This window comes from Lithobates pipiens, unplaced genomic scaffold, assembly GCF_037356315.1.
Source record: "Lithobates pipiens isolate NorthernLeopardFrog02 unplaced genomic scaffold, aLitPip1_a1.2 Scaffold_16, whole genome shotgun sequence".
Classification (NCBI taxonomy): Eukaryota; Metazoa; Chordata; class Amphibia; order Anura; family Ranidae; genus Lithobates; species Lithobates pipiens.
Genome location: NW_027507748.1, coordinates 259,815,333 through 259,842,519, shown reverse-complemented (window position 1 = coordinate 259,842,519; position 27,187 = coordinate 259,815,333). Strand labels below are relative to the sequence as shown.

At 44.5% G+C, this 27,187-nt stretch overlaps 1 protein-coding gene across 4 annotated transcripts in view; it reads left to right on the top strand.

The window, feature by feature from the left end:
- The window catches only part of AMPD2 (adenosine monophosphate deaminase 2), a 304,820-nt gene that overhangs the window by 214,077 nt on the left and 63,556 nt on the right, over positions 1-27,187 (top strand). For all 4 annotated transcript variants that reach the window (XM_077481332.1, XM_077481334.1, XM_077481335.1 and 1 more), the window contains exons 12-13: positions 7,801-7,964; positions 20,724-20,850. In XM_077481332.1, coding sequence (XP_077337458.1) covers positions 7,801-7,964; positions 20,724-20,850 — 291 coding nt within the window. The remainder of the gene's footprint in view (positions 1-7,800; positions 7,965-20,723; positions 20,851-27,187) is intronic.

The following is a 27,187-nucleotide window of genomic DNA, read 5'->3' as shown; positions in this document are numbered from 1 at the left end:
TGAACGTACTACGTGACAATGAAATGCTTCCCATGATAGAGCTACGAATCGGAGAGGATGCAACCTGCGACCGTCAACGAACGGGCTCTAGAGCATGTACCGAAATGAGGCCAACGCAACTGGGACATGTCGATCGAACCTGTGCGTTTTGAGAAAAGCGACTGGTTTCGATTCGAACGTAATAGGTGAGGTGAAATGACTCCCATGACAGAGACCCGGGTCGATTTAGCAACGAGCGGGCTCTGGAGCATGTACCGAAATGAGGTCGAGCAACTAGGGGCACACCGGAACGAATCGGCGCATTTAGCGGATGCGACTGGATTCGAATCGGAGCGCAGTGCGTGACAGAAATGAGTGAAATGATGAAATGCCAGCTATGGCAGAGGTACGAGTCGTTGTGCCGTGAGACACGACTGGCAACGATTTTGACTGTGGAACACGGTAACGAGACTACATAACAAGTTACTAAAACAGTGCAGTTTTTCCTACAAGCAATATCTACCGAAATGACGCCCGTGAAATGAAGGGCGCTGCGAAAATAGTGCGTTTTGAGTGATAACAACCCGGTATCATAGCGAACGATTCGATATTTCAGGTTTTAACGACACTCAAAAATAGTACAGGAAGGTCAATCGAGACCCTTACCTGCGGCAGTCGAGCCGGCGACGTTGTACAAAAACGAACGGGAAACGAAAACCACGAGATTTCTAGTAGAGAGACGTTTATCCGAATGGCAACGAAACACGAGCAGTTGGCCTAGTGACGTATTGCCGCGCACCGGAAACCGACAAAGACCACAGGCGAGCGGACTGGTTAAATACCCTCCGGGCTCCTCCCATAAATTCAGGCCACCACACTGGCCTTCCTACATATATATATATATATATATATATATATATATACATATATATATATACACACATACACACACACTGTATATATACTACATATATACTGCACTGACTGCATTGTATTTATTTCATGCAGTTCAGGTGCATGCTTTGGCCAATCAGAGAGCCCCATATGTTTGGTTTGTTTGCGAGCAAATGAACACCCGATGTTGGAGTCAAACTTATTTTCGACTTGAACATCGGGACCATCTCTAATTAACAGATATAAACACCACAATTCCTGCTAAATTCCCAGTAAATATAAAAGCTTAACCTGTTAATAAAAAAGTTAATAAAAAAGGAATATTTGTCAATTTTAAATTACGCCTTTTGCAAAATGGGGAAAAATTTACATACACAAAAATGTAAATAACCTAATTTCTCAAAAAATCAGAAGTTTTTTTTATTTTTCCCTTACAGCTTTCAAAGTTTGTAAAAGCCCTCCCAAACCATATATTTTCTGAAAGAATAGGACCAGTAGATCAAAAGGAAGGTGCTACTGATTTTTAAGGCTCCACGATATGCCACCCCCGATTTTGGAAGGACCAGCTTAGCCCATCCAATCCGTGCCGCCTTGTTTCCTCAAAGAAAAGGCTAACTGGTTGGTCTGCAATTTGTACAGTAGGCGGGGGAAAACCGTCATTTTCAGAATTGAGGCCCGTCCAAATTAGTACACAGTGGGAACATCCCATCTGTTCAAGTCCTGTTGTATCGACTTCAGTGCTGGTAGAAAGTTCTTTGCGTATAAGTCTGCAAGGTAGTTGGATGCCTAGATACGTAATGGCCTCAGTCTTCCAAAGGAAGGGGAAGTTCCTGATATAGGTGTACCAGCTTGCTAGGTAGGGAAATATTTAATGCAAAGGATTTGGCGCAATTATTTTTTAGGTTTGAGATACATTGGAACTGTTCTAGGACCTGTAATAGGGTGGGTATGGATGTCAATGGGGATGAAAGGAAGAGCAAGATGTCATCCGCAAAGGCAGCGATGTTATATTCTCGCTGGTGGACTTCAATTCCTTTTATGTTCGGGTTTGCCCGGATGCAACAAAGGAGGGGTTCTAAGGTGAGAATGTATAGTATCGGTGAAAGGGGGCATCCCTGTCTGGTTCCGTTATGGATGGAGAAAGCGCCTGACAGGTGGCCACTGATACGAACCCTTGCTGTGGGGTTGGTGTACAGCGACCCGTTAAAAGCCCTCATACAGCTCCCCAGGCCCAGTGCCTCTAAGGTTGCGTTCATGTAATCCCAAGCCACCCGGTTAAACGCCTTGTCCGCATCCATTGCCAGGACGAACACTTCGTTGGGTAGAGGTAAGCCAGTGATGTAAGTTCAGAGCTTTAATGGTATTATCTCTGGCTTCTCTAACAGGGACGAAGCCAAGTTGGTCGAGACCCACCCATGCTGGTACATGGTAGGTCAATCGGGTTGCAATAATCTTTGAGAATACTTTGACATCAACATTTAGAAGGGAGATCGGTCGATAATTGGCTACATTCGTGGGGTTCTTATTATCCTTGGGTATTACGGAGATTTATGCTTCTAACAAGCTTCTAGAAGAGCAAGGGGTATCAGACAGAGTGTTACAGTCCTTGAGGAAACCCAGAGCCAGGAGGTTCGCAAAGCTTTTATAATATTGGGCCGTGAAGCCTCCTGGCCCCGGACTTTTGCATGGCTTTGTGGTCTTCAAGGCCCCCTGCCATTCCTCGATCAATAACGGGGCTTCTAGAGCCTTCCAGTCATCAGTCGCTAGTGCTTGGGGACTATATTTCCAGAGAAAGTCTCTTATCAACTCTGAATGTGTATTTACTGCTGTAGGGTGAGTCTCATTTGAATTGAGGTCATACAGTTTGCTATAAAAGGAATAGAACTGCCTGGCAATGTCCTCATTTTTAGAGTGAGAAAATAAAAAAATCCCCTGTGTGGTGGACTTTTAAGGCACAAGCTAAATCAAAAAGTTTAAATAACATATATGAAATGGTTTCAAAATATTTATTTAGAAAAGTATAAAGAAGAATGTATATAAAAAAACATGAAATGTTTAAGCACATCTTAACGCTTTTACACCGTTATATACATAAATATGCAATATAGTTAGTACTTTATATATAAAGTTGCCTCCTTCTTCAGGGTGGAGAGCAAGGAGAAACCATATTTTTAAAATAGAATAATAAATACATTAGGTGACAGCTGTAAAAAGGTCATCATCTACACATGCTCATGCCACTGAGATCTCCACGGTGACAATCTGATAGGCACCTGTCCCCTCATATGCTTTTAAAGATACAATTGTTGAAATGTTGAACACACCGCCATAACATTTGTAAGTGTTACTTTCCGATACTGTATGTTATCAAATACTAGTGTTATTATTACATGTTCATGTATTTATTATTCTGTTTTAGAAATAAGGTTTCTCCTTGCTCTCATCCCTGAAGAAGAGGTACTTTATACTCTGAAACGCATCAGTTGTGAGAAACGAATTAACTATATTGTATATTTATGTATATAACCGTGTAAAAGCTTTTAGATGTGCTTAAACATTTCATGTTTTTTATATACATTCTTTTTTATACGTTTCTAAATAAATATTTTGAAACTGGTTAAAAATATTTTGAAACTGGGAGGTTAGAGAGGGGAGAAGGAAAGAGTGTAAAGAATAAGGAGAGTAGAGCCTACCTTTGGCTTGTAGTTGCCCAAAAGGTGCTCAGTAATCTAAATGATACCTGGTACCCTTATGAGGTAGGCTTCCCTTGTATGGGAAGTATGTACCAGAGGTTATCCTAGTCCTGCTGAACAACCTAGTCAGGGGGTAAAAGGGGGACAAGGCAGAGGAAAACTATGTTGGTTGTTTTCAGAGGATCCTGCCTCCCTGAGATGGAGAAGAAGCCTAACAATAGAACAAGTATAGACACTCTATCACCCAGGCTTCGCTACTCTGGATTTGTGAAAGATTAGAAATGTACCACAGTTTCAGCCCTGTATTTCCTGCAAAGGCTTGAGCTGTCCCGAGAGGTCCCCAGGGACCAACGAAAGGAGAGCATTGTAAAGGTTGTTATTCATGGAGCCTCTGTCGCTTTTATCGTAGTGTCCCCCGGGCCCCTGATATAGTTGCTGAACCGCATGGGTGATGAAAACCTTGTAACAGGTATAGGCTAGATAGGGAAGAGGGCAAGCCTCTTCCGCATTCATGGGTAGCTTCCTTCTGTAGTTTGCCAGTCCACTATAATATAGCAAGGTGAGGGGAGCAAGCATCCCCCCAAGGTGTACTCAGGGCCCCATGTGAAGCGAGTTCCTTCAGTGATGCAGGGGAGTTGGGCCTAGGATCCAAGGGTTATAGGAGTGTTTACAAAAAGGAGCCCTCCCCTTCCCCTTGTCGTGACAAAGTCCTGTGGACTGAGTACCCGATGTATGATCTGGTTGCTGTGGCATCAGAACAATGATAGATCCACAGGTATTCCCAATAGTGCTATTCAATTTCCATTCATAGCTTGCAGGCAGAAAGGGAACTTTCACTGATAGGGTATGCGTCTTTCCCACAGGACTTGAAGGAGTGGGTGCAGGTCTCTTCTGTGCTGAAGAGTGATGGTGGAGAGGTCCTGAAATAACTGAATGTGCGCCCCTTCATGTTCCAAGTGGGCATGGTTGCGGGCAAGTCGCAGTATTTCCTCTTTCTGAGTGAAGCTGACAAGACAGCATATTACGTCTCTGGGAGGGTCAGTGTCTCTTCCCCTAGGCCGAAGTGTTCTGTGGCATCTTTCCATCTCAACTGGGGCATCAGGTGGTCTGCCTAACAGGGTGTTAAAAAAATGGCCCACACTACAGTTTGCACTTGAGGATTTTCCACTGATTCTGGGATGCCTCTAATGCACAGATTGCGTCTGCGACCCCTGTTGTCCAAGTCTTCCATATGCCTGTGCATGTCCATAAAGTGCTGTGTATGTGCATTTGTGACCCTCTGAACTTAGTGGATGGCAGCACTGTGTGTCATGGCGGCCAACTCCACATTTTCCAGGCGGGAAGCGACAGCTCTAATGTCAGTTTTTAGGTCAGATATTGCCGCTGACCGGGTACTTTTTATATCTAAAGCAAATTGTTGTAGATATGGCAGGCAGAGGGGTGTGCAGCGGACGTACCTGCGTGTATGTTCGGTGGGTGAAGATTAGCCCGTGAGTCCGCTGTGGCGGCGTAGGCCACCGCACTATTGTCCAATGGAGCCTACACATGGTCGGAATTTCCGACAACAAACTCCCATCGGACATTTGTTGCCAGAAAGTCTGATATTGTGTGTAGTCTATGTCACTCGGATAATAGCAGATGAGATGTCCTTCTTTAGACAGTGTAACTGACAATGTTCAAAAGGCAAGGTTTCTGGTCATCCAGTCAATAATGGGGTTATGAATTGATATCCATGGTATTCTTATATAAATAGGAAATTGAGGAGAAGAGATCAGATTGTAAGATATTAAAATTTGGTGTCCAGGCTTGATACTTAACCGAACAGTCTCATGAGTGATTACTGTAGAGATGAGTAGAGATCCATCCACTGTCTCCATATGTACTGGGGATAGTTTAGGTATTTGGGTGATGAAATTTTCTTCAGCAAACCAGGAAAAAGTCTTTAACAGGAAAAAACAGCAAAGTGTATCTGAATATTTTGACCAGGCGAAGGCACAGGAGATCTGATCCAGGCAGTTTAAATAGCAGGGCTAGCTGATAAGCAGGAAATGAAGACCAGGTGAGTCACTGTGGAATGAAGAGTACTGGCAATTAACCGACAGCTGAGCACAGAGCTCTAAGCCCTTGTACACACGGTCGGAGATTCCGTCGGAATGTTCCCTATCGGAGCGTTTTGTCGGATATTCCGACTGTGTGTGGTCTGCATCGGACGGTTTCCGTCGGAATATCTGACGGACCAACTTTTCCAACTTGGCGGAAATATTTTCCGACAAAATCCTCCGATCGGACATACTCCGATCATGTGTAGAGAATTCCGATCGGACAAAGTGCCACGCATGCTCAGATCAAATTCCTACACCAAAGCTATTGGCTACTAGCGTGAACGTAGTCCAGTCGTAACGAAATAACGTAATCACGTCGGATTTTCCGACAACTTTGTCCGACCGTGTGTATGCAACAGTTTCGGACAAAATCCGACGGACAAAATCCGATGGATTTGGTTGTCGGAATCTCCGACCGTGTATACAAGGGCTTAGAAGGAAGGACTGAGCCCAGCCATGGCATGGTGACAACGGACAATGGAATTTTCTCCTTCTGTTACGGAAGACAAGGGTTGCGTAATGGATCTCACTTGACGTATCTATTCTGGATAGTTTATCTTTTATATCATCGGAAAGTCACTTTTCTAAAGTGAAAGGGCTTTACACTGTCATTCCAAGTGGTATCAGTTACCCATCTACTAAATTTAGCAGCATATTCACCAACAGGACATTTCCCTTCACACAAGTTTGATAAAATAGCTTCAGTAGTTGTGCTGCGATTTGGATCATCTAAAATTTTATTCATGGTTGCCACAAAACCCTCAAAATCTCCTAGAATAGCAAATGGAGAAGCCTATGCCAATGAGCAGAGATATTAAGAAGCCTGTCTTGGGGTTTCAAATCGGTAAGGTTGCAGCTGTAAGCATGGTCAACATTGATTCAAGAAGCCTCCATAATTTTTTTAATTCCCATTAAAAAACGGGGCAGATGTGGACATCCTGCTCTCCAAGTTCAACAACAACTAGATTCATAGCCAGGAACAAGTATCCTCTGGCCTTTACAGTAGATGCTCTGGTGATTACTTGTACTCAATTCCGACTGCCTTATGGCCTCCCTTCAATGAAGATCCTCCCTCGACTGCTATGCTGCTCCTGTCTCCTCTCTGTATGGCCTCTTACATTTCATGATTTCCTGTATTACCAAGTTCCATGTTTTAACAAATTCACTGCTTGCATGTATGTTGATTTGCAAAAAATTGTGGCAAAAAATGTTTAGGGTGTCTACTGTACAAATTGAGATCATTTGGGTTTTTCATACTACCCTGGCATTTTATTGATGTGTTATGACAAAAAATAAGGCTAGCAGGCCTTTTTTTAATGTTGGTCTTTTTCCTGTATATAGTAAAAAATATAAAAAAAACAATGGTTAATAAATGCACCCAAAAAAAGCTCTGTCTGTCTCAAAAAGTTGTGTAAAAATTAATTTGGCTACTGTGTTGCATGCCTGAAAATTTGTCAGTCAAATTACTACAACACTGAATAATGGCCTAATACCGAATTCAGGCTAGTACTCCAAAAGAAAAAAAGCTTTATAAGGCCGCGTACACACGCGCGGACTGTTCGCCCAACTTTGTCCGTCCAACAGTTTCGGCAAACAGTCCGCTCAAACTTAGCATGGACGGACATGGCCACACACGACGGACGAACAGTTTGCTGAAACCGTGCGCGATGACGTGAACGGCACGTACGACGGGGCGAAAAATACGACGTCCTATACACTGCATTATAACTTTCGGCATGAAAATCCTTTCTGAGCATGCGCGCAACTTTGTTTGACGAACAAGCCTACACACGAGCGGACTGTTCGCTGAAACAAGGTTTCAGCGGACAGTTTTACGGAATTTCCGAAAAACCTTGTCCATCAAACTGTCCGCTGAAACTGTCCGCTGATAGCCCACACACGAGCGGACTGTCCGCCCAAACACTGTTCAGCGGACAAAGTTGGGCGAACAGTCCGCCCGTGTGTACGCGGCCTGACTTTTTTGTTTTTTTTAAAATAGAAGTGCCTCAATGAAAAATTTTCATAGGAATGCTTTATTTGATTTTCATTGATGAGGCCTGTCATATTTTAAACCTTGTTTAATTTGGGCAGGTTTTTAGGATATGTTCTAAGATGTTGTAGCTCTTTTACAGGAAGTGATGTCTGACTTGGAGGAGAGCAAATATCAGAATGCAGAACTGCGCCTATCAATATATGGTCGGTCTCGCAAAGAATGGGACAGTTTAGCTTACTGGGCTGTCAGTCATAAAGTGCACTCAAACAATGTTCGATGGCTTGTGCAAGTTCCACGACTTTTGTGAGTAATTCATATGCAATGTAATCAGATTTTCTGTATTTATTCTTTATCCTTCTCATATACCCTGTCTTGTGGTCCATGCTAAAGTAAGTTTTATAAAAGTGATCCCAAAGTAAAACACGATCATTTTATAAATCTCTATAGAGTTTGCATGGTCTCCCCGTGTTTGTGTGTATCTTACAAAATAGTATGTAGTCCCAATTTAATATTCTACCATTTTTAGTCCAACGTTCATGCCAGGAAAAAAAAATCGTGAGAAGCAAAGCTGAAAACTATGACCTTTTAAAATGTATATGCTTTGTAAATGACAAGATATTGCTACTTGATGCACCCATTAGCAAAGACAGGAACTTGGCAGTAACTATATACATATACAGCATTTCACAGAAGTGAGTACACCCCTCACATTTGTGTAAATATTTTATTCTATCTTTTGATGTGACAACACTGAAGAAATTACACTTTGCTGCAATGTAAAGTAGTGCGTGTATAGCTTGTATAACAGTGTAAGGAGTGTCTTCCACTCCTCCATGACGACATCATGGAGCTGGTGGATGTTAAAGAACTTGTGCTCCTCCACCTTAAATTTGAGGATACCCCACAGATGCCCCAAAAATACAGGCGGCCAGCCTTCTAACTTGTAGTCAGTCTTCACTGGCAATGCGATACCCTAACTACTAAGGCCTGAGGTGTGCCTTGGCCTAGCTGGTCAGTGAGCCTGTAAAAGGGCAAAAAGACATGAAAGTAGGTGTGATAAGAAAGCTTGATGAAGGGTCGGTAAAAATCTGTCTAGTGGAGTTGCGCATGCCCGGATGCCTTCTGTATATGGATCCAGTAGGCATCAGCTGTAACAGGAAGAAACCAGCGTCCCCTGAATTGATAAGAATGGACCCCCTGTTTGGAACCTGCGCAACTGCCCAGAACCCAAATCAGTATCCCGTACATGGTTTGGATTAAGCCTAATTCCTGGGAAAACGCAGCCATGAGAACAAACTGTTGGATTGAGAGGATACGCCCTGGGGAAGGGGAGCGAGGGCTGACCTGAGGGACTCCTGCAAAAATAGCAGAGAGGATTGAACACATCAAATTGGACATCAATAGAGTAGCCCTATGAAATTCCCACGAACCCCTGGCCTGTCTGTCTGTCTGTAAGCTGCAAAAATGAACAAACTGCCAGGAGTTTGCAGGGGTCTGAAGTGCTGGATACCTGATAGATATGGATGATCGTGTTGGCGGATAAGGCCCAAAACGTGTGGCAATATGCATCGATAAAATAGGGAAACCATACCAGACACACAGAAACTGGTCCCACATGATACTGATCGGGTCGTGCTTACGTTCGTGACCTGAAAACCGAGTCAGAGACTTGAAACAGGGGAAAAGAGGGCCAGACTCCATCCTGGGCAATAAGTCTCATGGCATGACACAGCAAACGCAAAGTAACTGTAAGCCCCCCCTTTTCTGAATGGCTGAGGATCGGACAACGATGAACAGTTTAACGTACCTGAACATTCCTCCAAGCAACCCTGCAATCGAGAGATTGCGCCGAGAGTGAAACCAAGAATAACGATGAAATGGCCCGGACCTTGTGGGCCATCAAGGTGACATTGGCACACATATCCACGAAACTGCAGATCCCTGTGTGGTCCAGGGTTTCCACCCAACAGGACATCAACTTGACTGAACTAACCCCTGACCCCCTGCAGGTACCCAAGATCCAAAGGAGTGCCTGGTAAAGGAGTCAAAGCAAGGACTGCTTCTTTCAGAAGGGTAACCCAGCGGTGAAATGACACCTGGCCATTGACTTGCGCTACCAGCGGACAGGTCTGATGGAAGTAGCTTCAAAGCATATGGTGGCATCGGCTGGACAACCATGAACCCCCCACCTGTAGAAAGTGCTAAATCGACAAACCCACGGACGAGTACCTCGAGTGAAGAAATTCCCGCAGGAAAAAGGCAGTTAAACAAAAGGAAAAAAAATCAATGTCAGAAAAATGATAGGGGAGCCGTCCCCTATCATCAGAACGAAAGTGAAGAGCCAGACCAAACACCCCTTTACTGCCTCCAGTAACTTGGTTGGCAAAGAAAACATGACTGTCTGCTGAACCTGAGATACTACATACGAAAGACTCAGATGAGATAGAGATGAGGCCTGCGTGTAGGCCTGAAAATTCCTCCGGCAGGGGCTGCCTGACAAGGAACATTACTTGGCTCAGACATATTGAACCAAAAGCCTAACAAGACCGATGGATTAAGGGGATGCGGACCTTGCCTGTAGGGAAGCAGGGGGTGCGCTGACACCCCACCTCAGACCAAGCGAGCTTTGATCACTGCCATCCTGTCTTGAAACCGGAACCAGCCGTGGAGAGCATATTCAGCCCACATGAATCTGTATTTAAAGACTTGTGCCCAGAACATGATCTATGCTGGTGGATGGGAGTAGCTTGGATGGAATTGGAAAGAATCCGAAACGTACCGCTGTCACGGCTGTGGTTGGTAAAGGAAAACCCCCCGTGACAAGCACTGCTGTCTGCTGAAGAATAGACCAACTCCTAAATGACGGAGTGCTACCATGCACTGAAGCCCCACATGGGGTTGACGAATGAACGTGAAATAGTTGATTCCGAAACGTGCAGCATGCCCAAACCCAAGAAAACACAAAGTAGAGAAAGTGTAGACAACCAGACATGAGAACATCACTTCTCTGTGCCTACATGAGTATGAGGATGTGAGCAGTAATGAGAAGACTATAGCGCATGAAAGAGACCTGATGACGCCCCCCGATATGTAGTGAATGAGCCTGAGAAACTTGCAGCGCAGAGACAGGTGATTAAACTGAACACTCGGGGCTAAAGTACCCACAGGCAGGGTAGGTAGTCATACAGGTGTAATGAAATGAAACGTGCATCATATGACGTATGGTATACGGGCGAGACGATTGTGGTCAACAATCATTTAAAAAAACGAAACCTCAACCCATATTGAGCTGTAGACGTGACAGATCCTGAGATGTGAGCACTAATTAACTAAACTCAGGTAAACATAAACATAAATGAAAGGTATGATGACATGGAAACAAATGAAGATGAAATGGCTTATGGTGTATGCTGAAACTGCATGGCTACGACATGACCTTTATGACAGAAAACACGCTATGACAGGAACACGCTATGACTGGAACCTCAGGACTGCACCCACTATGAGGGGACACACTATGAGAGAATCGTTGTGACTGAACTTGCTAACTGACCACGCCGACATGGCACTCGTTGAGACTGAACACGATAGAAACTAAACACGCTGCAACAGCACCATTGTGCCTGAACACGCTTCAACAGCAACTGCTGTGGACTAAACATGCTATGACAGAACAGTTTGTGACAGAAACATGAATGACAGCCACCGTTGTAACTGAACGTGCCATGACAGAAACACGCTGCGACAGAAACACGCTGCAACAGAAACACGCTATGACTGAACATGCTGTGACTAACCATGTGAGACTGAAAACACGCTGACTGAAAACACACTGACTGAAACACGCTGAGACTGAAAGCACGCTCCATGGTCTTTCATGAACCATGAACCATGAAAGACCATGGAGCCCCCTTCTCCTCAGTACTTTCCCTCAGTGACCCCCCCCCCCCCTGGTCTGCACTCTCCCCCTGTGATTGTGAACCCTCCGTTGTCACAAGTCCCTGTGTGAGTACTAGAAAAATCCTCACTGCCACGACAGAAACTGGTAAGGAAAGAGTTACCATGCCAAGAGGGCGGAGACAACCTGCTGATTGGACGGTGTGCCAGATCATGGCCATGCAAATACATGGTGAAGTCCACATGCACTGGAATTATCTGTGGACACACAAGCAGCCCCCCCCCCCGTTACCGGCACCCCCACCCCTACCCCTTGGAAATCCTGAGCAATGGAGGCATGCAGAGGGCGGGCGGTCCCCGGCCCAAGCATAATAAGTAGCAATGAGGGACACACAAGCATCCCCCCCCCCCAGTTGGCACTCCCATACAGCATCCCCACCGTTGTCGGAACCCCCCACCATTATCTGCACCCCCCAACCCAAACCAACCAGGACTAACAGCTGAGCAATGAGGGGGCCTCCCTATGGATGCCCAGCCTGAGTAAGCAGACAGGTGGGTGGGCCTACTGACAAACCCCCTGGAAATCCTTGAGCACTGGAGGCATGGTGTGAGTGATGGCCGGCCCCCTCCTCCGGCCTGGCAAGATACCTGTCATCCGATGCGGGCCCCCTGCTGATTATACCGGTGTGAAAGGTGGGATTTCGGGCCTCCCCCCTGTTGATACCATCAGCCCCCCTTGATTATACTGGTGTGGAAGGTGGGTGGACGGGCCTCCCCCAGATGATACTGGCATGGTGGTGGGTGGGAGCCCCATCAATGATACTGGCATGGTAGGGTGGGTGGGCAGGAGGGGTTTCCCAAACAATCCGGAAATAATATGCGATCCTGAAAATGAACCGATGCCGGCTCAGATAGAGAAGGAGGGATATATACCCCTCAGACTCCTCCCACAAATACAGGCGGCCAGCCTTCTAAGCTCTCTCATATATATATATATATATATATATATATATATATATATATATATAATTTTTTTTTTTTTTCACCTTCCCTGGGAAAAAGGTAGTCCACACGGCAGGTTTCTTAATATCTGACTTGTAGCAGGTTTATTTTTAAAGGTTGCATAAAAATAACATAAACAAAAACCAGTCACCCACAAAACAACTATCATGCAAACATTTGCTCTTACAAAGCAAAGTTCCTAAAATCTGTTTCGGAACAAACCCTGCCAAGGTGGCTGGTAAAACCAGGACCAGATTGCACTCTCTCAGCAAATGAAAGCATGCAAGGTGAAATATAACGTCCCTCAATAACCACACCTTTCATAATGTCACTATATATATATATATATATATATATATATATATATATATATATATACACACACACACACACACACACACACACACACACACACACACATACAGTGGGGAAAATAATTTGATTTTGTAAAGTTTGCCTACTTTCAAAGAAATTAAGGGTCTATCATTTTTATCATTGGTGTATGTTAAATGATAGAGAAAGAATATCAACCAAACATCCAGAAAAAAAACACATTTACAAATGTTATAATTTGAGTTGCAGTTAGTAAATAAAATAATTATTTGATCCCCAAGCAAAACATTACTTAGTACTTGGTGGAGAAATGCTTGTTGGCAAGCACAGAGGTAAGACATTTCTTGTAGTTGGTTACCAAGTTTGCACACATTTTAGGAGTGATTTTGGTCGACTATTCTTTACAGATCTCTAAATCCTTAAGATTTTTGGGCTGTTGCATGGCAACTTGAAGTTTCAGCTTCCTCCATAAATTGTCTATAGGATTAAGGTCTGGAGACTGGCTAGGCGACTCCATGACCTTAATATGCTTCTTCTTGAACCACTCCTTTGTTGTCTTGGTGGTATGTTTTGGGGCATTGTCATCCTGCAAGACCCATCCACGACCCATTGTCAGTGTTCTGGCTGAGGGAAGAAGGTTCTCATCCAATATTTTAACCGTCCATTGGCCCATCAATGAATGAATGCACAGAGATACCGTGACAAGAGCCTGGGGTCCATTGTGTCATTCATCCACGACCATCACCTCATGTTGCAGCATGATAATGCATGGCCCATTGTTGCAAGGGTCTGTACACAATTCCTGGAAGCTGAAAACATCCCAGTTTTTGCATGGCCAGCATACTCTCCGGACATGTCACCCATTGAGCATGTTTGGGATGCTCTGGATCTGCGTATATGACAGCGTGTTCCAGTTCCTGCCAATATCCAGCTACTTCGCACAGCCATTGAAGAGGAATGGACCAACATTCCACAAGCCACAATCAACAACCTAATCACCTCTATGCGAAGGAGATGTGCTGGACTGTGTGAGGCAAATGGTGGTCACATCAGATACTGACTGGTTTTCGGACCCCCCCCCCCCCTTGACTCCCCAAGCTTATTTTAGTCAGATGGTGTCAATCGTGTGTGGTAGCAACCAGGTGAGGAGTACAAAGACAAGTGTGTCTTGCCTACAGTTAAGCATTGTGGTGGGAGTGTCATGGTCTGGGGCTGCTTGAGTGCTGCCAGCGCTGGGGAGCTACAGTTCATTGAGGGAACCATGAATGCCAACATGTACTGTGACGTACTGAAGCAGAGCATGTGCCCCTCCCTTCGGAGACTAGGGCCGCGTACACACGCGCGGACTGTTGGCCCAACTTTGTCCGTCCAACAGTTTGAGCGAACAGTCCGCTCAAACTTAGCATGGGCGGACATGGCCACACACGACGGACGAACAGTTTGCTGAAACCGTGCGCGATGACGTGAACGGCACGTACGACGGGACGAAAAATACGACGTCCTATACACTGCAATGCAACCTTCCGACGTGGAAATCCTTTCTGAGCATGCGCGAGACTTAGTTGGCCGAACAAGCCTACACACGAGCGAACAGTCCGCTGAAACCTTGTTTCAGCGGACAGTTTTTCGGAATTTCCGTAAGACCTTGTTCGGCCAACTGTCCGCTGAAACTGTCCGCTGAAGCCCCACACACGAGCGGACTGTCCGCCCAAACACTGTTCAGCGGACAAGGTTGGGCGAACAGTCCGCGCGTGTGTACGCGGCCTAGGCCAACATAACGACCGCAAACACACCTCCAAGGCGACCGCTGACTTGCTAAAGATGCTGAGGGTAAAGGTGATGGACTAGCCAAGCATGTCTCCAGACCTAAACCCTATTGAGCATCTGTGGGGCATCCTCAAACAGAAGGTGGTGGAGCACAAGGTCTCTAACATCCACCAGCTCCGTGATGTCGTCATGGAGGAGTGGAAGAGGAATCCAGTGGCAGTCTGTGAAGCTCTGGTGAACTCAATGCCCAAGAGGGTTAAGACTGTGCTAGAAAATAATGGTGGCCACACACAATATTGACACTTTGGGCCCATTTAAACATTTTCACTTAGGGGTGTACTCACTTTTGTTGCTAGCGGTTTAGACATTAATGGCTGTGTGTTGAGTTATTTTGAGGGGACAGCAAATTTACACAGTTATACAAGCTGTACACTCACTACTTTACATTATAGCAAAGTGTCATTTCTTCAGTGTTGTCACATGAAAAGATATAATAACATATTTACACAAATGTGAGGGGTGTACTCACTTTTCTGAGATACTGTATATGACATCTGTAATTTCCTCCAAGGAAAGGCTCATACAACTTAAGCTAAAGCTATTTTATTAAATATACTGCACTCCCCAACGCATGTAGAGTCTGGGGGTTAGAAACATCCCTCTTTGCTTCCGATTGTGTGGTCAAGGACTCAATTTCTTTTATGCTCTGTGGTTATGCCCACAAATACAAGGATTTTGGTTGCAAGTATGCAAATTTATTGTGTTAGCTATGGGTCTCCCAAATATTCAGTACCCTAGAGTCTAACTGTTCGGGCTGGTGCAGGATCTGCCGGTTAGTTCCCATGCCAAAAAACGAATGCTTATACTCTACTTGTATGCCAAAAAGAATACCTTCATCATCTGTAAGAGGTCATTTTGGCCAATCCTCTCAGAGTGGAAACAGCTGATCAGTTCTGCTCTCCCACTGTACCAACTTACATACACTAATAGGGGGTCTCCAAAAAGTTTTGAGAAAATTTGGGGGCCTTGAACTAACTCTCTTCTCAATATGTAACCCAACTGGCTTCCTGTTAGACCCTGTCTTATTATGTTTGCTTCTATCACATACCTTAATATGATATAGTCAGGCTTCACATTGTAATGGATATGTACTGTATACGAATTACACAGGGCATGGATTCTGTAAAAGGATGTCTTAAATTTATTGTTATGGCATCTGTACCTTGTACAATTTTACAATCAATAAATACCATCTTTAATAAAAGATTTGGTTTGTCTCTGTCAGGAGAAAAGTCATCATAAATTTCTGTGGCCCACTTATACTGTACTCAGTTTGGTCAATTGTTAAGGTGACAACGGCCAGATGTAGGACTGGTCCCTCTAATGCAGGGCAGGTTTTTAGAGGAGTCTTTAAGCCCCCATCAATAGGGATGGTAATGTCCCCAATAAGTGCCAGGTCCATCTTGGTGATGGACCATTTTTGGTAAATTCTAGAATACAAGATGATCTTGATGAAAAGTAATTGCCATGAGTTTGGCCAATCATTGTATAAGGCCAAGCTTGCATGATCCAGGGTGGAAAAGGCTTTCTACAGAAGGTTCTCTTCCTAGAGGTTTTTTTAGTATACGGAGGTTGTATTGCTTAACCACTTTCAGACCGGACCATTTTGCTGGTAAATGACCAGAGGTCTTTTTACAATTTGGCACTGCGCTGCTTTAACTGGTAATTGCGCGGTCATGCAATGTTGTACCCAAACAAAATTTGCGTCCTTTTCTTCCCACAAATAGAGCTTTCTTTTGATGGTATTTGATTGCCTCTGCGATTTTTATTTTTTGCGATATAAATGGAAAAAGACCGCAAATTTTGAAAAAAAATGATATTTTCTATTTTTGTTATTAGAAAAATCCAATAAACTCAATTTTAGTCATACATTTAGGCCAAAATGTATTCAGCCACATGTCTTTGGTAAAAAAAAAAAGTCAATAACTGTATATTTATTGGTTTGCGCAAAAGTTGTCACATCTACAAACTAAGGTACGTTTTCTGGAATTTACGCAGCTTTTAGTTTACGACTGCCTATCTCATTTCTTGAGGTGCTAAAATGGCAGGGCAGTACAAAACCCCCCCAAATGACCCCATTTTGGAAAGTAGACCCCCTAAGGAAATTGATAAGTGGCATGTTGAGCCCATTGAATATTTTATTTTTTTGCCTCAAGCGATTGAATAATGACAAAAAAAAAATATTTTTTTTTTTTTTACACAAAGTTGTCACTAAATGATATATTGCTCACACATGCTATGGGCATATGTGAAATGACACCCCAAAATAAATTCTGCTGCTTCTCCTGAGTACGGGGATACCACATGTGTGGGATTTTTTGGGAGCCTAGCCGCGTACGGGGCCCCGAAAGCCAAGAACCGCCTTCAGGTTTTCTAAGGGCGTAAATATTTGACTTCACTCCTCACTACCTATTACAGTTTTGAAGGGCATAAAATGCCAAGATGGCACAAAACCCCCACAAATGACCCCATTTTAGAAAGTAGACACCCCAAGCTATTTGCTGAGAGGCATGTTGAGTCCATGGAATATTTTATATTTTGCCACAAGTTGCGGGAAAATTACAAACTTTAATTTTTTTTTTTTCACAAAGTTGTCACTAAATGATATATTGCTCACACATGCCATGGGCATATGTGAAATGACACCCCAAAATAAATTCTGCTGCTTCTCCTGAGTACGGGGATACCACATGTGTGGGATTTTTTGGGAGCCTAGCTGCGTACGGGGCCCCGAAAGCCAAGAACCGCCTTCAGGTTTTCTAAGGGCGTAAATATTTGACTTCACTCCTCACTACCTATTACAGTTTTGAAGGCCATAAAATGCCAAGATGGCACAAAACTCCCACAAATGACCCCATTTTAGAAAGTAGACACCCCAAGCTATTTGCTGAGAGGCATGTTGAGTCCATGGAATATTTTATATTTTGCCACAAGTTGCAGGAAAATTACAAACTTTTTTATTTTATTTATTTTTTTCACAAAGTTGTCACTAAATGATATATTGCTCACGCATGCCATGGGCATATGTGAAATGACACCCCAAAATAAATTCTGCTGCTTCTCCTGAGTACGGGGATACCACATATGTGGGACTTTTTGGGAGCCTAGCCGCGTACGGGGCCCCGAAAACCAAGCACCGCCTTCAGGCTTTCTAAGGGCGTTACAGTTTTGAAGGCCATAAAATGCCAAGATGGCACAAACGCCCCCCAAATGACCCCATTTTGGAAAGTAGACACCCCTAAATTTAGGGGTACACTAGTGAAACTAGGTAATAAATGGCAGGTGCCCTCAAACTATAAAAAAATAACTAACCAACCATCGTCACCTGTAACCGTTATATGGTGATCACTGGTGAAAGGGTTAACTAGGGGGCAATCAGGGGGCTTTATGTGGTAGTATATGGGGGTCCCTGGCCCAGTGCGGTAGTATATGGGTCCCAACTATAAAAAGTTGCGGCGAACCTAAATACCTACCTGCCTAACTAGCATCACCTGTGACACTAATACAGCGATCAGAAAAATGATCGCTTATTAGGCTGGGTTCACACTGGAGCGATGCGGGAACGCCACGAATCCGCGGCGGGTTCCCGCATCGCATGCCTCCCGGCGGCAGTTCACACTGCCCTATGCGAACTGCTGGGAGTGTCAGTGAAATGTTAATGACACCCCCAGATCAGTTCGCATATCGCAGTGCGATCTGCAAACTCGGATCGCATGGTGTGAACACCCATGCGATCCGATTCTGCTGCGGACCAAAAAAAGGGTCCCGTGTGAATTTGCGGCGGGTGCGGCGCGAATTCAGCCATACTATCTGTATGGCTGAACTCGAATCGCACAGAGATCGGATGTGATTTGCACTGCAGTGCGGTGCGAATCACATTCGTTCTCATAAACCGCTGCAATGTGAACCCAGCCTTAGTGACACTGGCGACGGGGGGTGATCACGGGGTTAAACCTTTATTGGGGGGGTTAGGCGGGCACATTAGAACTAAAGGGGGCTAACCCTAACTGCCCTAACAGTTATTACAGTCACAAATGACACCAATGCAAAAAATAAAAAATGCAATTGGTGTCACTGTGACTGGGGGGGCAGGGGTAATCGGGGGGTAAAGGGGGGGTGTGAGTGTGCCTGGCATGTTCTACTGTACGTGTGGTGTGTTGGTGCAACTCACCGATCCTCTCTCCTCGGTGCCGGAATGAAAAATACCGACACGGAGGAGAGATTACATCACTTCCTCTCCTGTGTTTACATTACAGGAGAGGAAGTGATGTCACGGAGCATTTCTATTCGTCTGGAGCGATCGCGAGGGGGTGGCCATGAATGAATGGCCGCCCCCTCATCCCGGATCACTCCCGAATGAATACCGACCGCCGCAGGCACCGGGGGGGGGCCCGATCGGGCCCCCCACCCTCGGGAAGGCAGGGACTTATATATACGCCCATATGCCTGCCCGTGCCATTCTGCCGACGTATATCGTCGTGCGGCGGTCGGCAAGTGGTTAAGTCATATAGAGAGTAGAGGGTAGAGAAGTAACTTCCTTAAAGTGGTTGTAAATGCTTTGCATTACGGTAAAAAAACCTTTTAGATGCAGCCCTTACTTACCTGAGCCTGATCTTGATCCAGCACTGTGCTCGAGAGTGGCTGCTCTCTCTCTCCCTTCTCACTGGACTTCAGTGAGAGCAGCGGGAGCCATTGGCTGCTTGTGTGCGCAGCTCTGCTGTATGTCTTGTAGGATAAGGATGTAGTATATACTACAGTGCCATCAAGATATGCAAGCCAGGAACCAGTATGTTAAAAGGTACAGTGAAACCCTGTCTTACATTGTGTAGATTGCTGATCCTGTTCAGGGACCAGTTCAGTCCAGTTCACCCATTATGGTGGGCATACCCTGAAAGGGGTCTTCAAGGAATGAACCACCTCTCCGGATTTGTATTACACCCTGCAGCTAACCACTGTCCTTGCACCATGTGCCAAGGTGAGTGCCAAACGGGAGAATCAGTGCCCAAACCAAAACTTTGGCTCTACGACTGTGGGGTTTTTGTATGGACCTATTCCTGAGGGTCACCAATCTGGCATCTGCTAATGAACCATGTAGGCAGTGAGCAATCAGATCTTGATAAAAGTGTCAGTTAGAGAAGGCAACTATGCACTGCATGCTAGCATATTTTGATAGACTTACCTACAAAAGGAGCCCTTCAGCGTAACGATGTCATGGCTCCCCCGACGCTTCCATCTTCCCCCAGTGTTCTTTCCAGGTTTCCCATCTTCGGACACTTGAGTGGCCAGGCTGTGGTGACGTAACTCTTGCACATGTGCACGGGAGTCACATTGCCACAGCACACAGAGCAGACTATAATCTGAGCTGTGCAGAGGTCTCTTCTGTTATAAAAACCCTGCCTGTCAGTAGATTTTAAAACACAAAGACTTTACTACAATTTTATGTTTACATTAGCATATGGCAAGTGAGGCTCTACACTGTGTAACAAATCCTGCTACTGGTTGCAGGCTGCAGTGCGCTTGTGCCTGCATTCACAGAGCATAAGTTTGCCTTAGCGGTTTGCAAATTATTACTGAAAAAAGTTTTAGATGTAAGAACAGTTAAAACTATTTACCCAGATTTACTGTATGTTTCATGGCTGATCTGTGAATGTTACATAGACACTTAATGTAGATGATGTATTAAAATATGGGGTTCATTTTCTAAAGGAATAGAATACTTTGCAAAGTGAATTTTAAATTAGCTTAGTGACTAAGATGAATCTTGCTAACTTCAGTCATACATCTATGTGCAAACAAAAATCATGAATTTTCACTTAGCTTCATCTCATTCACAAAGGTAGGTGAAAACTCACTTTACAAAGTGAACATGTTCCATTCCTTAAGCAAATCAACTCTGCCTAATAGGCTGTAGTGAGATAATCTTCTTTTTAAACCTGTTTTCAGATATATGTAATGTGTTTTTTTATCATTTAACATTTCTTTTCCATTTTGCTCTCCCATCAGTGATGTGTTCCGAAGTAAAAAGCAGGTTAATAATTTCCAGGAGATTTTGGAGAACATTTTCCTGCCTCTTTTTGAAGTGACTGTGAATCCTGCTAGTCATCCAGAACTGCACCTGTTTTTAGAACACGTGAGTCATTTGGATCCTAAGACTTACCACACAACTCAGCTCATTTGGTTTATAGATTTTAAATGTTTGATTACAGACTTGTCTGTATAAATGAATACATTACTTACAAATTTAAGTGCAATGTGTCTGAAAATAACATTATTATTGAAATAAGTAAACTAAGTGGTAAATGTCAAGTTACAAATCTGGGGTCCAAAACAGATAAACAACACGAATGGGGTGAGCGGGAAACGATAACGGAGAGGGATTCCTTGTGTCATTGAAGATGGTATATCTTCAATGACTAAATATATCTGAATACACTAGATGTAAACTGCATTGTCACATGAAATACTCCTATCAGTGTCAATTAACAGCCTGGTCTGCAGGTAAATATGGCAAAATATAAATGCCTATGAAAGAAAAAATACTTCATATACTGATTTTTTTTTTATATTAACTAGGGTTGCACCAGTACCACTTTTTTAAGACCAAGTACAAGTAGCGATACCGATACCCGATACTTCTTTTTTTTTTGTGACAGTAGCACTGACAAGCGCTGATAGGTGGTGTTGATGAGGTGTAGACTGTGTCAGTAGTTGTTTATTTTCATTTTATTTATTTTTTACAATTTTATTTGTTACAATTTATATATTTTTTGTTAATTATTTTTACAATGCTATTCTTTTTTTTTGGGGGGGGGGAGTTGTTAGTGTCAGTGTTTTTTATTTTTATTTTTATTATTTTTACAATTTTACTTTTAAATATTTATTAAAATGTTATCATTTTTTTTAATCAACCCTGTTGAGGAGGGGGGTTTTGGTGAGATATCAGGGTTTTAATATCTTCCCTTTGAGGCAGGTAAAGGGACTGATGACACAGATTCCCCAGGCCCGTTTCTCTGTAGCCTCATCTGCACTGAAGATGAATGGAGAGGAGACATGGGCTCCTCTCCATTCATAAACTGAAGCATCGTATGCTCAGTTATGAATGGACAGTCAGTGATCACTGACTCTGTGCATTCAGAAAAGGAAGGAGCCAGTAAATTACACATTTACCGCTTCCTTCCTCTGCTCTCCATTCTGACAGATCTGGGACAGGGGGACCAGAGGAGGACATGGAGGGGGAGCGGAGAAGGAGCAGAGGATGACACGGAGGGGGACTGGAGGAGGACATGGTGGGGGGAACCTTAGGAGCATTGAGGAGGAAATGGAGGACACAGGAGACAGTGCGGTGGTGGGGGCCGTTACAAGTCCCAATCTCCCTGTATAGATTTTAATAAAGCAGCTGAAAGCTGTGGTAGAGAGAGGAGGAGAAGCGGCTGGCAGCTGCTTTAGTGAAATCTATACAGGGAGATTGGGGCTTGTAGCGGCGCCCACAGCCGCACCAAACACCCCCTGACTTCCCAGGTATCAGATTAGGCATCAAAGCATTTGCAAATGCTCGGTATGAGCACTGATACCGATACTAGTATTGGTGCAACCCTAATATTAACCACATCTATCATATACATTTTTTATTTGCAAAATTTGTCATTCAAGTTGTTGTAGAAATAACTGCATTAAAGTGTTTTTCTTGTATTTGCTGGAAGTTCATCTTTCAGAACTCCCCCAATGAGGGAGATTTACAAAACTAGTGCACAGAGAATCTGGTGCAGCTGTGCATAGTAGCCAATCTGCTTCTAACATCTGCTTGCTCAATTAGGCCTCTTTCACACTGGGGCGGCGCCGGTGGTAAAGCAGCGCTATTTTTAGTCATTTTAGCAGCGGTATGCGGCCATTAGCAGGGCGGTTTTAACCCAGGCGAAAAAGGGTTAAAACCGCTCACAAAGTGCCACTGCAGCAGCGCTTTGCCAGCAGTATAGCCGCGCTGTCCCATTGATTTCAATGGGTAGGAGTGGTTTAGGAGCGGCGAATACATTGCTCCTTCACTGCTCCAAAGATGCGGCTAGCAGGACTTTTTTCACCGTCCTGCTAGCGCACCTCTCCAGTGTGAAAGCCCTCCGGCTTTCACACTGGAGTGAAAGGGGCCAGATTTTTTCAGGTGCTATACAGGCACTATTTATATCGCTGTAGCGCCTGAAAAATGCCCCAGTGTGAAAGGGGCCTTAAGCTTTGACAATAAATCCTAGAAGCTGATTGATTACTATGCACAGCTGCACCAGATTCTGTGTGCACCAGTTTTAGTAAAGCTCCCCCATTACTTTTTTAAATAAAGATGAACTAAACCAAACTCTAAACTCATAAAATATGTATCTGAAAGGTACAGTACATAACATAGGCAAAGTATTCATAGACCCTGCATTATTATACCGTCAAGTGTTTGGACACTGGCAAAGCATTCCGGGATACGCACACTGGGCATGTCCCAGAATAAACTGAACTGTACCAAGAAAAAAGGGGTATAGCCCAAATTACCCCGGAGTTGAGCCACAGGGATATAGTACCCAAATAAATGAAAAGCAAACAAGTCTAAAAAAATTATAAAAGTTTATTGTAGAAAAATATGACACAATGAAAAATCAAACCTCCACCTTCCACCATTTAAAAAAGACAATGTTTTCTCGCCAAATTAACATCTAGGCACCATTCATACATCCACATAAAAAACTGGATAAGAAAAACTGGGTGCACCATCCACCGTTAGCCGGATAGCCTTGTAGATAACATGGCCTTAGAATGGCAATATGTGCAGTAATCAACTGTCCAGAGGGCTACAGACTGAGGCTGAAATAATTGTGCATCAAAATGTTGAGCAGTCCCTTATATAAGGCTATATTGAAAGTGCTGATGTCAAATGAGTAGATGAGCCACAGTCCAAGCAGTTGAAGGAGAGATAGCTGAGCACCATACAGTATACAGTATGTAACAGCAGGCTACGGCAATGAAATATTAGCTAGCTGAGAGACAAGAAACATGAACACTTCCTCAATGAAAGCTCCAAGCATAAAGCCGCTGCTGGTATGAAGAGTCCAGGCTTCTGCTAGCACCCCTCAGCTCGCCTAATGGCCGCTAGGCAGCACGCCACGCTTAGTATAAAGGTCTCACACTAGATGTGTGTGAGAGCAGCTCCGGTAAGCCTACAATCAAGTGCTGGGATTTTGTGCTATCAGTCCTTCAGACTGTTCTACGCTATGTCGTCCTGCGATGGAGATGAGGGATGCAAGGAATGGTGTCAGATGTACAGGGGCATCACATCAACACGTTTTGCTGGGAGTCCCCAGCTTTGTCGGGACCTGTCGCAGTCTGGATGGTGTGGAACAGTCTGCAGGACTGAGGGCACAACATCTCAGTACTTAATCGTAGGCTTACCTGAGCCACTCTGACACGCATCTAGTGTGGGACCTTTATACCAAGTGTGGAGTGCTGCCTAGCGGCCACAAGATGGGCTGACGGGAGCTGGCGGGAGCCTGGACTCTTCATACCAGCAATGGCTTTATGCATAGTTACATATAGCTACATAGTAGGTGAGGTTGAAAAAAGACACAAGTCCATCAAGTCCAACCTATGTGTGTGATTATGTCAGTATTACATTGTATATCCCTCTATGTTGCGGTCGTTCAGGTGCTTATCTAATAGCTTCTTGAAATATCAATGCCCCCCGCTGAGACCACCACATCAATGCCCCCCGCTGAGACCACCACATGTGTCCACATCCTTGCCGCTCTTACAGTAAAGAACCCTCCACGTAGGTTAAGGTTAAACCTCTTTTTTTCAAATTTTAATGAGTAGCCACGAGTCTTGTTAAACTCCCTTCTGCAAAAAGTTTTATCCCTATTGTGGGGTCACCAGTATGTTATTTTTATATTGAAATCATATCCCCTTTCAAGCGTCTCTTCTCCAGAGAGAATAAGTTCAGTGCTCACAACCTTTCCTTATAACTAATATCCTCCATACCCTTTATTAGCTTTGTTGCCCTTCTTTGTACTCGTTCCATTTCCAGTACATCCTTCCTGAGGACTGGTGCCCAGAACTGGACAGCATACTCTAGGTGCGGCCGGACCAGAGTCTTGTAGAGCAGGAAAATTATCGTTTTATCTCTGGAGTTGATCCTCTTTTTAATGCATGCCAATATTCTGTTTGCCTTGTTAGCAGCAGCTTGGCATTGCATGGATGCTAACCGGTCTGTAATTCCCAGGGATGTATTTTGGACCCTTTTTAAATATTGGTGCTACATTGGCTTTTCTCCAATCAGCTGGTACCATTCCAGGCAGTAGACTGTCAGTAAAAATTAGGAACAATGGTCTGGCAATTACTTGACTGAGTTCCCTAAGTACCCTTGGATGCAAACAATCTGGTCCCAGTGATTTATTAATGTTAAGTTTCCTAAATCTAATTTTAATTCTGTCCTCTGTTAACCATGGAGGTGCTTCCTGTGATGTGTCATGAGGATAAATACTGCAGGTTTGGTTACTGAAGCCCGCTGATTCCCTCATGAAGACTGAGGAGAAGAATAATTCAATACCTTCGCCATCTCCCCATCCTTTATAACCAGATGTCCTTCTTCATTCTTTATGGGCCCAATATGGTCTGTCCTCCCTTTTTTACTGTTTACATACTAAAATAATTTATTGGGATTTTTTTTGCTCTCCTCCGCTGTGTGTCTTTCATGTTCTATCTTAGCCGTCCTTATTTTACCCTGTCCAAATTACCTAACTAACTTCTTGACACTAATACGCAACAAGACAATACACAGGTACTCGCATACCTATGTGCACTTGCAGACCTATATGCACTCGTAGACCTACGTGCACTTGCAGACCACTTGTAGAACACTTGTAGAACTACATACACTTGCCTAACTACGTGTACTCGCAGACCTATGTACACTCGCAAACCTATGTGCACTCGCAGACCTACGTGCACTCGCAGTACGCAATTACACAATACACAAGTACTAACGATCCACACACACTACTCAGACAACACTCAGGTACTCACACTACACAGGTACTTTGAGCAATGTTATAACCTCCTGTTTTTAACTCTGGTTTTTAACTCACCACTTAGACCAGTTCCACTAACTCTGGTATTTAACTCACCACTTAGACCAGTTGCACTAACTGGTTTTTAACTCACCACTTAGACCAGTTCCACTTGGACAGAGTTCCAGCAGACTCAAAGATGTGCAGGCTTACAATGAGTTCTACGGAAGGTTATATAGGCCTCAAGCACCTGTGACTAATTAACCACTCCCCTTAATTAGTGGGTTGAAGGAAGCAAAGAAAATAAAAAGCTGTTTAAAAAGTATCAGAAAAAGGTGTTAAAAAGCTACAGGTGCCCACGATATTGTGTCAATCTTGTCACTTTTATCGGCGAGATTGACACCTTGCGAGCCCCGTGTGGGAGCCAGCGCTGAGCCGGCTTACATCAAGAAAGGAAAACTGTTTATTTTCCTTTCCCGATGAGCGATAAGCATTGCTGACATTGAGGCTGGGTTCACACTGGTGCGATTGGATTCCTGCCAATACCAGGCACTGTATTTGATATGAATCTTAAGGGAGAATTCCACACCAAATTTTAAATAAAAAACGACATGGGTTCCCCCTCCAGAGGCATACCAGGCCCTTAAGTCAGGTGTGGATTATAAGGGAAAATCCATACCAGACCCTTATCCGAGCAGGCAGCCCAGCCAGTCAGGAAAGGGTCTGGGGACGAGCGAGTGCCCCCCCCTCCTGAGCCATACCAGGCCGCATGTCCTCAACATGGGGGGGTGGATGCTTTGGGGAAGGGGGGCACCCTGCGGCCCCCCCACCCCAAAGCAGCTTGTCCCCTTGTTGATGAGGACAAGGGCCTCTTCCTGACAACCCTGGCTGTTGGTTGTCGGGGTCTGCAGACGGGGGACTTATTGGAATCCGGGAGTCCCCTTTAATAAGGAGGCCCCAAGATCCCGGCCCCCCACCTTATGTGAGTATGTGGTACATCGTACCACTACCCATTCACCTGGGGAAAAAAGTGTCAATAATAAAAACCACACAACACAGGTTTTCAAAGTTATTTATTAGGCAGCTCCTGGAGTCTTCTTTCGATTTTGGGGGTCTTATCGCCGGGCTCCTCTGCTATCTTCTGCTCTTTTGCCGCTCTTTTGCTAGCGGAGGAGCTCAGCTTTCTCCTTTGTTGTTGTCGCCGTCCTGGGGTCTTCTTCCGACTCCTTCGTGCTCTCCAGTTCTTCTCTGCGCTCTCCGGCCTCTTCTCCTGCTCTCCGGTGTCTTCTCCCGGCTCCTTCGCTATCTTCTTCTAGCTCTTTTGCTAGAGGTGGCTCGGTCTTCTGAATCCTTCTTCCCTCTTTTCTTCCGATGTTGACACAACGCTCTCTCCCACTGTAATGCTGTGTGAGCGCTGACTTCAGGTCTCGGGGC